The following is a 14,057-nucleotide window of genomic DNA, read 5'->3' as shown; positions in this document are numbered from 1 at the left end:
TAAGATAAAAGCACACTAGACAGTAACTTGATACCATATGAAGAAATAAATATCTCGATAAGTAATACAGGAGCAATTGCAAAATCTAGTATTATTCTAGTAAGTTTACTACTTTATTTTTTGTTTCCTATGTGATTTAAGAGATTGCCATTATAAAAAACTATATCTAGGGGTGCCTGGGTGGCGCAGTCCTTAAGCGTCTGCCTTCAGCTCAGGGCGTGATCCTGGCGTGCCGGGATCGCGTCCCACATCAGGCTCCTCGGCTGGGAGCCTGCTTCTTCCTCTCCCACTCCCCCCTGCTTGTGTCCCCTCTCTCGCTGGCTGTCTCTGTCACATAAATAAATAAAATCTTTAAAAATAAATAAATAAATAAATAAAAAACTATATCTAGGGGTGTCTGGGTAGCTCAGTCAGTTAAGTGTCTGACTCTTGGTCTCAGATCGGGTCTTGATTCCAAGGTTGTGGTTTCAAGCTCCGTGCTGGGCTCCACACTGGGCATGGAGCCTACTTAAAATAGATATATATATCTAAAGCTACTATTATTTTCACCTTTATTTGGAATTCCAAACTTTGTTTCCTACAAAATTTAAGAAAGAAATCCAGTTAAAAGAATTATGTAACTTTTTTGTTTAGGAGCACAAAATGAAGATGTAATTTTGTAACAACAAAAACCATAAAGGCTGGGGACAAAGCTATATAGAGGCAGAATTGTTTTATGTTATTGAAATGTGTCCGGCATAAATTCAAATTAGCGTGTTGTAACTTTAGGAGTTAAATGTAATCTCTCTGGTAACCACAAAGAAAACAGCTACAGGATATTTACAAAAGGAAATGAGGAAGGAATTTAAACATTTCACTCCAAAAAATCAACTACCCAAAAGAAGACAGAAATGCAGGAAATGAAAGACAAAAAAGTTTAAGGGCATATTAAAAAAAAAAAAAAAAGACAGAGGTAAGTCTTTCCTTATTAGTCCTTACTTAAGTGTAAATAGATTTTGTTTGCCAAACAAACGAGAGATTGGTAGAATGGATACAAACACACAATCCAAGCATATGCTGTCTAAAAGAGATTCACTTCAGATTCAAAGATACAATTGTTTTTGAGATTTTTTTAAATTATTTTGTCAGAGAGAGAGAGAGCACAAGCAGGGGGAGAGGCAGGCAGAGGGACGAGCAGTCTCCCCACCAGGCAAGGACCCCAATGTGGGACTCAATCCCCGGACCCTGGGATCATGACCTGAGCCAAAGGCAGACAGCCAACCAACCGAGCCACCCAGGCATTCCACCAAAGATACGACTGAAAGTGAAAGGATGGGAAAAGAAATTCTATGCGAAAAGTAACCAGAAGAGAGTAGGGGTAGGTTTACTAATATCAGATCAGACAAAATAGACGAAATCAAAAAAGGTTACCAGAGACAAAAAACATCACATATTAATGGAAGATTCAATTCAACAAGACATAAGAATTACAAACATTGTCACACCTCATAGCAGACTATTAAAATACACAAAGTAAAAATGGACAGAATTAAAAGGAGGAATAGTTCTACAAGAACAGTTGGAGTTGCAGTTTAAGACACAATGTAAGAGGATTCAGAACTCACATCCCGCCACAGACACATGGAATTTACACCTACATACAGAATAATTTCCTCTGAAAGAAACCCAAAAACTAGCTGAGTGATTCTTACACATTGGGCAAATAAGAAAAAAACAGAACAAAACAAAACAAAACAAAACCCAAATGGGTAGGAGGCTGAGACACAATCTCAGCATAAATATCACTCCCAATGTGGCAATGCACAATTAAGAGAGTTAACAACCCTGAGCTGCTCCCTGAGGAGCAAAAGGTTTGGACGCCACAACTGGTACCCCACTTTTAAGACCAGAACCTGAGAGACAAGCCTCCAAAACATCTAGCTTTGAGAACCAACAGAATCTGTATCTGTGAGACCCACAAGACTAGAGCAAACTGAGAACCAGTTCTTAAAGGGCTCACATGCACAGACTCACCCATCACAGGACCCAGAGTAGAAGCAGCCAAAAAAATCAAACCCAGTGTTTCTGCAAAAAAGGGCTACTTCCTAATCATAAAGCTTCAGCCTGAAGGGCAGGCTTCTAATTTAACACACATCCAGGGCCCAACTACAATCCTCTCCAAAAACTGAAGGGCCCAACAGGTACCATCATCATGCTCTCCCTCTGCCAGACCAGATGTTGTGTTTCCAAAAAGCTTGTATGCACACCTATACCCCAACTTTAACGCCTCTGGCCCAGAGAACACATTCCTTCATAACCTAAATCTGGTGGCCAGTGGGGCTTGTGTTCATGGGTTCAATAGGAAGTAGTTAACAAAGAAACACTTCTTATCTGGCTGTCACACCATTAACACTCAGTGCATAGGGCACAGACAGAAACACCCACCCAACTCCTAATCCTTCCTCTGATTGAGGGGTATTCACATACTTTAAAAGCTGCTGCCTGAGGGTCTGGTTCAAATCAGCCTGAACTTGGCAGCTGATTGTCCCCACTTTGGGACACTGACAAGTCTTGTCATACTCTCGATTCCCTAGGGTCACTAAGAATAGAGCAGGCTGGGGCTCCTGGGTCACTCAGCCGGTGAAGCGTCTGCCTTTGGCTCGGGTGATAATCCCAACATCCTGGGATTGAGTCCTACATCAGGCATCGGGCTCTCTGCTCAATGGGGAGTCTGCTTCTCCTTCTCACTCTCCCTCTGTGCTCTACCTCTCTCTCAAATATATAAATAAAATCTTAAAAAAAAAAAAAAAAGAAAGAAATAGAGTAGGCTACTAGGACAATCATGAAGGTTTGAGAGACTACCAAGACCAAGAGCAGGCTGAACAATAAAGTTCATCTACTACATGAAGCCACGCCTACAAAACTGCAAAATATGGCTGTTTGATCTAGTGCACAGAAACCAACACAGTGATAGAAAATGAAATAGAAAAATATGTTCAAAATGAAAGAATAAGATAAAACCTCAGAAATAGACCCAAGTGAAAAAGAGATTGGTCAAATGGTGAGAATTTCAACAAAAGAGAAAATATAAGAAAATACCAAAGAGAAGTCACAGAGCAGATGACTATAATAACTGAACTAAATTATTCAGTAGAGAAATTCAACATCAGAATGAATCAATCAGAAGAAGAAAGTATCAGTGAACTTGAAGACAGGGATATGGAAGTTATCCAAACAGAGCAGCAATAAGGAAAAAGAATAAAAGAAAGAGAAGGTAGCTTAATTGGCTTAAGTGAAAATAATAAGCCAACAATCAAGTTATAGGGGTCCCAGAAGGAGAAAAGAAAAAGAGGTGGAATATTTATTTGAAGAAGTAACTGAAAACTTAGCTTTCTTTTCCCTGGGGAAAGAAAGAGATCCAGATGTAGTAAGCCTAAAAAATACCAAATTAGATTAACCCAAAGACCCACACCAAGACACTTTACAAAGTATCAGAAGTTAAAGACAAGGACAGAATCTTCAAAACAGCAAAAAACCAAAAACTTGTTTTATTTGTTTTATGGGGAACCCCATAAAACTATAAGCAGATTTCAGCAAAAGCACTGTAGGTCAGAAGAAAGTGGTATGATATGTTTAAAATGATGAAAGGGAAAAATGCCAATCAACAATACTCTATCTGACAAAGTTATCCTTCAGAACTAAAGGAGAGAGGGAGCTTTTTTAGACCAGTTAAAGGAATTCATCACCACCGGACTGGCCTCACAAGGAATGCTAAAGGACTTCTTTAAACTGATAGAAAAGGAAGCTAATTCGTAACAGGAAAACATGAAATTATAAATCCCACTGTAAAGGTAAATATATGGCAAAATTCTGAATAATCTAATGGTATAATGGTGGTGAGTTAATCATTTATAAAGTAAAAGTAGTAAAAATAACTATATGAGTACCCACCATGGTAACTACAGAGGAAGCACCTATATTACAAAGGATAATAAGGAATTTAAGCATATCACTACAGGAAACTACCAAATCACAAAGGAGAGAATGAGAGGAATAAAGTAAGAAGAAAACCACCAGAAAACAAACAAACAAACAAAAAACCACACATACACACCTATTAGTAATTACTTTAAATGTAAATGGACTAAATTCTCCAATCAAAAGACACAGAGTGGCTGAATGGATTAAAAAATATAAGACCCATCTATATGCTGCCTATAAGAGACTCACATCAGATATAAGGACACAGATAGACTGAAAGTGAAGGAACAGAATAAGGTATTTCATGCAAATGGAAACCAAAAGAAAGCTAGGGTACATACACTTCCACAAGAAAAAAAAAAAAGTTAGGGGCACCTAGGTGACTCAGTAGGTTAAGTGACCAATTCTTGATTTCGACTCAGGTCATGATCTCCGGGTCGTGGGAATGAGCCCCACGTCAGGCCCCACACTGAGCATGCCTTAAGATTCACTCTCCCAGGGTGCCTGGGTGGCTCAGTGGGTTGGGCATCTGACTCTTGATTTTGGCTCAGGTCATGGTCTCAGGATCATGACACTAAACCCCACACTGGGCCCCATGCTGAGCATGGGGGTCTGCTTAGGATTCTCTTTCCCCCTCTTCATCTGCCCCTCTCCTTCCCCCATGCATGCTCTCTTTCTCTCTTTAAAAAAAAAAAAAAAAAAGACTTAAAGACAAAGATTGTAGTAAGAGACGAAGATGATCATTACCTAACGATAAAGGGATTAATCCAACAAGAGGATATAACATGCAAATATTTATGCACCCAATATAGGAACACCTAAATACATGAAGCAAATATTAACAGATCTAACAGGAAAAACAGACAGCAATACAGTAACAGCAGGAACTTGAACACACCACATTCATCAATGAATAGATCATCCAGATAGAAAACCAATAATGGAACAGTGACCTAAAAAACACTTTAGAGCACATGAACTTAGACATACACAGAGCCTTCCATCCAGAGAATACACATTCTTTTCAAGCAGAAAAGGTCATGTGTTAGATACAAAACATGTCTTAACTAATTTAAGAAAATTGAAATCATATCAAGCAACTTTTTCAAACACAATGGCTGAATCTAGAAATCCATTACAAGGAGAAAACTGGACAATTCACAAATACATGGAGGCTAAACAACATGCTATTGAGCAACCAATGGGTAAAAACAAACCAAACAAACCTTGAGAGAAATAAAAATGGAAATACAGCATTACAAACTCATGGGCTGCAGCAAAAACAGTCCTAAGAAGGAAGTTCATAGCAGTAAATGCCTACCTCAAGAAACAAGAATCTCAATAAACAACCTAATTTTACACCTCAAGGAACTAGATAAAGTAGATAAGTGAAGCCCAAAGTTAGTAGAAGGAATGATATAACAAAAATCTGGGCTGGGTGGCCAGAGGGATGGAGGGGAAGACAGGACAGGATGGTGACAAACAGACTTTAAACAAACAAAACAAAACAAAACCAATGAAATAGAAATCTTGATTTTTTGAAAAGATAAACAAAATAGACAAAACATTAACTAGAATTACCAAGAAAAGAGAGAATTCAAATAAAATCAGAAATGAAAGGAGACGTTACAACTAACACTACAGAAATACAAAAGATAATAACTATTATGAAAAATTATACACCAAAAAATTGGCCAACCTAGAAGAAAATTCCCAGGAACATACAACTCTCAAGACAAAATCATAGAGAAATAGAAAATGTAAACAAACCAATTATCACTAAGGACATTTAGTTAGTAATCAAACCCTACCTATGAATAAAAGTCCAAAACTAGAGAGCTTCCCTGGGGAATTCTACCAATAATTTTTAAGAGAATTAATACCAACCCTTGTCTAACTCTTCCAAAAACAGAAGAGGAGTAAACACTTACAAACTCATCTTATGAGGCCAGGAGTACCCTCATATCAAAACCAGACATGAAGACCACAAGAAAATTACAGGCCATTATCCCAGACGAACATAGATGCAAAAATGCTCAACAAAATATTAGGAAACTGTATTCAACAATACATTAAAAGGATCATACATCAGGATCAAGTGGGATTTAGTCCAGGAATGCAAAGATGGTTCAACAGTCACAACAAACAAGGTGATACACGACATTAACAAAATAAAAAAAACTTGTAACTCTATGTGTATGGATGTTAACTAGACTATCATAATCATTTTGTAATATGTGCAAATATAAAATTATGTTGTACACTTGAAATTAATATAAACTTATATATCAACTATATCTCAATAAAAACCAAAATAATAATTGGAGACTTCAATAACCCACTTACAATAATATATAGAACTAGACAGAGGATAAATAAGGAAAGAGAGTAGCAGTAAAAACAACACAATAAACCAATTAAATCTAACAGACACAGAACATTCTACACAACAGACAGATCTAACAGACATATATAAATTCTTCGCAAGTGCACACAGGACATTTTCCAGGACAGACCATATGTTGGGCAACAAGATAAAGTCTGTGTATTTTAAATATATTTATCCACACAAAGTATCTTCTTCAACCACAGTGGTATGAGGTTAGATATCAATAACAGAAGGAAAACTGAAAAATTCACAAAACTGTGGAAATTAACACACTTTTAAACAATCAATAGACTCAAGAAGAAACCGCAAGGGAAATGAGAAAATACTTAAGGACAAAAATGAAAATACAATATACCAGAACTTAAAGGACACACCAGATGTTCTAAGAGGGGCATTTATAGCTATAAACACTTAAATAAGATCCCAAATCAATAACCTAATATAACAACTAGAAAAAGAACAAACTAAACCAAAGCTAGAAAAAAAAGATGATAAAGATTAGAGCAGAGAGAAATGAAATAGACAATAGAAAAATAGAGAAAATGAATGAAACCAAAAGTTGGCTCTTTGAAAGGATCAATAAATTTGACAAAACTTTAGCTAGATGGACTAAAAAAGACTGACTGGGGCACCTGGCTTGCTCAGGCAATAGAGCATGGGACTTTTTTTTTTTTTTTTTTAAGATTTTATTTATTTGACAGAGAGAGACACAGCCAGTGAGAGAGGGAACACAAGCAGGGGGAGTGGGAGAGGAAGAAACAGGCTCCCAGCAGAGCAGGGAGCCCAATGCAGGGATCAATCCCAGGACCCTGGGAACACGCCCTGAGCCAAAGGCAGACGCTTAACGACCCAGCCACTCAGGCGCCCCGAGCATGGGACTCTTGATCTTGGGGTCATGAATTCAAGCCCCACGTTGGGTGTAGAGTTTCCTCAAAAACAAGACACAAATTACTAAAATCAGAAATGAAATAGGGACAAGACCAATTCTACCAAAAAAAAAAAAAAAAAAAGAAAGAAAAGAAAAAAGGATTATGAGAGCATTATGAATAGTTGTATGCCTATACATTGGATAACCTACGTGAAATGGCTCAATTCCTAGAAACACAAAACCTACCAAGATTAAACCAGAGAAATAAGAAATCTGAATAGACCTATAACTAGAATGATTGAATCGTAATAAAAAAAAAATCTCTAACAAAGAAAAGCCTTGGACCTGATAACTATGTGAGTGAATTCTACCAAACATTTAAATAAAACTACCCAGGGGCGCCTGGGTGGCACAGCAGTTAAGCGTCTGCCTTCGGCTCAGGGCGTGATCCCGGCGTTATGGGATCGAGCCCCACATCAGGCTCCTCTGGTATGAGCCTGCTTCTTCCTCTCCCACTCCCCCTGCTTGTGTTCCCTCTCTCGCTGGCTGTCTCTATCTCTGTCGAATGAATAAATAAAATCTTTAAAAAAAAAAAAAAAAAACTACCCAATCCTTTCCAAACTTCTCCAAAAGTTGAAGCAAGAACACTTTGTAACTCATTTGTTGGGCCAACAAAACTTTGATACCAAAGCCAGACAAAGACATTCCAAGAAAACTACAGACCAATATTACTTATGAATATTAATGTAAAAACACTCAGCAAATTAGTAGTAAATAAAAATAAGCATATTAAAAGGATTACACATCATGACCAAGTGGTATTTATTCCTGGAATACAAGGACAGTTCAACATGGGAAAACTGATGAATGTGATATACCACATTAACAGAAAGAAGGGCGGAAAAGACATGGTTATCTCAATATAGAAGCAGCATTTGACAAAATTCAACACATTTCAATGATAACACATTAAAAAATCTAGGAATAGAAGGAAATTATCTCAACATAATAAAAGGCACGTATGAAAAAAGGTAAGGATGTCTACTTTTGCCACTGAAACATGGTTTTGGAAATTCTAGGTAGAGCAATTAGGCAAGAAACAGAAATAAAAGGCATTCAAATTGGAAAGGAAGTAAAATTATCTCTGTTTACAGGTGGTATAATCTTATATGTACAAAACCCTGAAGATTCCACAAAAACAAGTGTTAGAATAAATGAATTCAGCAAAGTATCAGGATACAAAGTCGCCACACAAAGCTCAGATGCATTTCTATAAACCAACAATGAACAATCTGAAGGGCAAATTACAAAAACCATTCCATTTACAACAGCATCAAAAACAATACTTAGGAATTAACCTTAAGAAGGAATTTACCTCAGGAAGGTAAATGAAAACCACAAAACATCCCTGAAAAAAAAAAATTAAATTTGACATAAACAGAAACATATCTCCTCTTAATGGATTGGAAGACAATATTATTAAAATGTCAATATTACCCCCAAGCAATTTACAGATTCAATGCAATCCCTACCAAAATTCCAATGAGGCTTTTTTGCAGGAATAGAAAAACCCATCCTAAAATTCATGTGGAATCTTAAGGGATCTCAATAGCCAAAATAATCTTGATAAAGAACAAAACTGGAGGACTCACACTTTCTGATTTCAAAACTGAAAGGTTCAGTCATCAAAAAAGCGTATTATTGGTATAAAAACAGATAGATATGGAATAGAATAAGAGAACCCAGAAATGAACACTCACATATATGATCATATGATTTTTGACATGCTTTCTAATAGCACTCAAATGGTGCTGGAAAAACTGAATATCCATATGCAAAAGAATGAAGTTGGACCCTTGCCTAACACCGTAACAAAAAGTACTCAAATTGGATGAGACATCTAAATGTAAGACCTAAAACAAAACTCTTGGAAGTAAACATTGGACAAAAGCTTCGTAACATTGGCCAGGGCAATGATTTCTTGGATATAGCAGCAAAAGCACAGATAACAAAAGAAAAAATAGACCAACTGGACTTCATGAACATTTTTAAAAATTGTACAACGTAAGACACTATCAAGAGAGTAAAAAGGCAACCCACAGAATGAGAAAAGGTATTTGCTAATCATGTACGATAAAGGTTTAATTTCCAAATACGTAAGTATTCCTACAGCAACAAAAGCCAAACAATCTGTTCAAAAATAGGCAAAGGACTTGAACAGACATTTCTCCGAAGAGGATACAAGAATGACAACAGTGTAAGACCTGACAGTTGTCTTTTCTTATCCTAAAGCAAGTGCCTGACTTAAGCTTTGAATGCAGAGGCATCTGCTTCATCCTCCTCAAAGAAAGCTATTTCCAACAAACACACTGCCAGCTACAGGACTAAAAAAGCCAGGCTGCCTTCCCACACTGAGAATCCTTTGTTTTAGAGATCTTGGTTAATTTCCTTAAACGACCATTTAGGCCACTTGTTTTTTCTCTTCCTGTGCTTATACTCCTACTCTAAGTTCACCAATAAAGACCCGAGCCCTTGACACTCTACGTCCCCACTCTCAATGCCAGTAAAAGCAGAACCCCAGTCCTGTCTCCCAATCTCTGTCTCCTTCTCTGCACCAATGACCTGGTTGTGTGACCCCCATGGCATGCCTTGTACACTCCAGGGCTTATAAATAATAAACTATTTTTTTCTTCAAAGTTTTCTAGAGGTTCTTGCTGACGGGCATCTTGCAATCATAAGAACAACAAGGTGTGGCCCAATCATGATGTAGGGTGGGAAAAGGTCCCGGGGAAACTCACTGGCTCCAGGCATTCTATTCAATAGCATTACCACAGATTGACTCAGACTGGCACAAAAGGATGGCCTATAAATACACAAAAAAATGTTCAATATAACTAATCATTAGGGAACTGACCCCACACCTATTAAAATGGCTACTATCAAAAAAAAAACACAGGAAGAAAAATCAATATTGGTGAGGATGTAGAAAATCTGGAAACTTCATGCAGTTGGTGTGAATGTAAAATGGTATGGGGGGGGCATTCTTCAACAAGTTAAAAACAGAATTACCATATGATCCTGCAATTACACTTCTTGGTACATATCTGTAGGGGTCAGGACAGACCTCTCCCAGAATGTGCCACTTTGGCATTGGATTATTTTGTGCTAAAGGAACTTGAGACCCTGTATGCTAAAGAGAAACTTTTGTCCTCCTTAAATTGTGGGTCTTTTCCAGAATAAGAGTTATTAACAGAGATCAATTTTATCTGAGCCACCCATCTGTATGGTAGGGCAGACATCTAATCACCAAACATCTGCTCTTTTTACTACCCTGTTAAGTACACTCCCTCCCTCTGAAGTCCCAGACCCCAAGCCCCTTTTCCTTCATTCAGAATGACATATATACTTTATTTTGCCAGTCTTTCTATGTCTATGTGGATTCCTTGAAATGTATGCCTAGTAAATTTGATTTTCACCTGTTCATCTGTCTTGTGTCAATTTGATTCTTAGTCCAGCTAGAAGACCTTTGAGGAGACAGGAATTCTTGCCCCCCCCCCAACATACTCAAAAGAATTGAAAGCAGGGTCTCAAAGAGAGATTTGTACACACATGTTGATACCAGCATTATTTGCAATAGCGAAAATATGGAAGTAACCCAAACATCCATTGGCGGATAAAAGGATAAACAAAATGTGGTATATACATACAAGGGAATATTATTTGGCCTGAAGAAAAAAGGAAATTTTGCATTATGCTACAACATGGATGAACCTTGAGGATATTACGGTAGGTGAAATAAACCAGTCACAAAAAGACAAATAGGTATGAATCCATTTATATGCAGGACCTAGGAATGTCAAACTCATAGAGACAGGAAGCAGAGCGATAGTTGCCAAGGACTAAGAGGAGTGGGGAATAGGAAGTTCTAAAGTTTCAGTTTTACAAGATGAGAAGAGTAAGGGAGATGGGTGGTGGTGATAGTCCCTCAACATTATCAATGTATGTAATACCACTCATCTGTACATAAAAAAGGTTAAGAGGGCAAATTTTGTTACATTTTACCACACACACACAAAGCTTGATACAGGGGTCCCAATCTTCCTTCTCCACCACAGTGAAAAGAAACTGCACATTAAACCCAAATTCCACAACTTGGATTCTTCCTACTTTCCCAACTGGATCTTTGAGAAGGCACAGATTACATGAATGGTCTACACACTATCCTGGGCTAATAATGACATCTTGTGGCCAGTAATCATTTTTCTGCAAGGTATGACTAGGCTAGTTTCAAACTTTCAAATATGCATAAAATAGTGTGTGTGGGGGCGGGGGTCTTGTTAAAATGCATATTATGACTCAGGAGGTGGGGTGGGGCCAGGATCTGTATTTCTATGCAACTCCCGAAAAATGCTAATGCTTCTGATCTGGGGAGCAGCCCTGGAGCTGCAAGGGTCTTCAGTTCATTGACAACTTCACTTGTGGAGGAATGCAGGTGTTCCCTGGCCACCCACTTCTCTCTCCCTTTTACCAGTTACAGCTTCCTATACAGTCTTGATCCCATCCACAATGCCCTTAAGCATTTCCTTCTGAACTCCTCCTTCCCACTTTCTACCGACTCCTGTCCAGTTAGCTCAGGAGGATGTCTTTCTCTCTGCACCTGCGTCAAATCAGTCTCGACTGGGGAAATGAAGATGGTTTCTTCTTTCAAGCTGTTTGCAAGTTTGAGACATTAGGTACGTAATTGACCGTCACAGATCCTTCCTCTCCTCCCTCTTCAGTTAAGCAAAGAGACTGCGCTTCCAAGTTGGGTTCCTGGGTTCCAAACAACCCGCTCGGACCTAACTAACTTCCCCGGAGATCTCCGGCAAGCGACATCCCTTCTGTGAGCCTGTTTCCTTAACTCTAAAACGGGGTTAACAATGGCACTCTCCTCAAGGCTGTCCTAGGCATCTAGGACACTGCATCTCTTGGGCTGGGGCCCAGCGGCAGCCAGCCCTAACCCCTGTCCGACCCCCTGCTCCCCTGCACCGCTGGCGTCCACCCACCCCGCAGGCGTCCCACACACGCACACACCTGCGGGCGCTCCCCTCCCACACACACACCCACACACACCTGAGGGCGTGCCCCCCCCACATGCACGCGCACACACCTGCGGGCGCTCCCCCCCACGCGCACACACCCACACCCACCGGCGGGCGCCCCCCCCCGCACACACACCCACACCCACACCTGCGGGCGCTCCCCCCCACACACACCCACACACACACCCCTGAGGGCGCGCCCCCCACACACGCACGCGCACACACCTGCGGGCGCTCCCCCCCACGCGCACACACCCACACGCACACCTGCGGGCGCTCCGCACACACACACACCCCTGAGGGCGCGCCCCCCCCACACCCACACACACGCACACACCTGCGGGCGCTTCCCCCACGCACACACACCCACACGCACACCTGCGGGCGCTCCCCCACACACACACACACCACACACACACCGGAGGGCGCTCCCCCCACGCACACACACCCACACCTGCGGGCGCTCCCCCCACACACACCCACACCTGAGGGCGCGCCCCACCTATACACACGCACGCGCACACACCTGCGGACGCCCCCCCCACGCACACACACCCACCCACCCACCCACCCACCCACACACCGGCGGGCACTCCCCCCACGCACACACACCCACACCCGCGGGCGCTCCCCCCCCGCACACACACACCAGCGGGCGCCCCCCCCCCCGCACACACACCCACACGCACACCTGCGGGCGCTCCCCCCACGCACACACACCCACACCTGCGAGCGCTCCCCAGACGCACACCTGCGGGCGCTCCCCCCCACACACACACACCCACACCTGCGGGCGCTCACCCACGCACACACACCCACACACGCACACCTGCGGGCGCTCCCCTCACGCACACACACCCACACCTGCGGGCGCTCCCCCCACGCACACACACCCACACCTGCGGGCGCTCCCCCCACGCACACACACCCACACCTGCGGGCGCCCCCCCACGCACACACACACCGGCGGGCGTCCCCCCACCGCGCGCGCAGCGCTCCCAGTCTCCCGTCTCACACTTCCATCCCCAGTTATTTCTCAAAGGGAGCCCCAGTGTGAGCGCCAACTGCCCCCTCAGGTGGCCCGCAGCGACACACGCCAGGAAGCCGCACAGCCGCCCGCCCCGGAGTCTGCGAAGGAGACGGCCAAGACGTCCGCTCTCCTCCGCCAGCCCGACACTCGGCCGCGGCGGCGCCCGGGCGTAGACAGCTGAGCCCTCGGCGCCCGGGAGACGTCGGGGGGTGCACGGCCGGCGGAGCCCTTCGCCCGCCCCCAGGGCCTGCGGAGGCACGTACCGCGCTCGCCAGGCGTCTTCCCCCGCCGCGCGCGGCTCCTCGCACGCCCGCCGCAGGGCCGCGATCTCAGCTTCCAAGGCGCGGACCTCCGCCCGCTGGGCGTCCATGGCGCGGCGCAGCCGGGCGGCGATCTGAGCAGCGCACGCCTCGCCCGGCACTTCAAGCCTCCCGCGCTGCTGGCGCAGACCATCCCGGAGCTCGGCGGGGGAGGCGGGGGAGCGGACGCCCGCGAGTGCCACCCGCCCGCACGCAGTGTCCCGGGCTCGTGACCGCCGCTGCGCTCCTCGTCCCCGCCGACCTCCAGCCATCCCTGCGCTCCCGGAGAGTTGGCTGGCTCCAACCCGAAGCCAGAGGGCGCGGCAGCCCACCCCCCTGTCAGCGGACGTTGGAGCCACCCGGGCGAGTACGTCACTGGAGAGGCGGTTCCGGGACCATGTGACCGGGAGCTCTGTACTTTTGGTCCGCC

The 14,057-nt window shown here is 42.9% G+C and overlaps 1 protein-coding gene across 4 annotated transcripts in view; it reads right to left on the bottom strand.

Moving 5' to 3' along the window:
* Positions 1 to 14,012, bottom strand: part of CENPP (centromere protein P) — a 245,062-nt gene extending 231,050 nt beyond the window's left edge. For all 4 annotated transcript variants that reach the window (XR_008956908.1, XM_057305652.1, XM_026519134.4 and 1 more), the window contains exon 1: positions 13,592 to 14,012. Coding sequence is in view for 3 of the 4 variants with exons in the window: in XM_057305652.1 (XP_057161635.1) it covers positions 13,592 to 13,899 (308 nt within the window). In the remaining variant the exon portion in view is untranslated. The remainder of the gene's footprint in view (positions 1 to 13,591) is intronic.
* Between the last annotated feature and the right edge of the window lie 45 nt (positions 14,013 to 14,057).

The sequence above is a fragment of the Ursus arctos genome, unplaced genomic scaffold, assembly GCF_023065955.2.
Source record: "Ursus arctos isolate Adak ecotype North America unplaced genomic scaffold, UrsArc2.0 scaffold_33, whole genome shotgun sequence".
In the NCBI taxonomy this organism is placed as follows: domain Eukaryota; kingdom Metazoa; phylum Chordata; class Mammalia; order Carnivora; family Ursidae; genus Ursus; species Ursus arctos.
The sequence above is the reverse complement of the archived record's forward strand: the minus strand, read 5'-3'. Positions and strand labels throughout refer to the sequence as shown.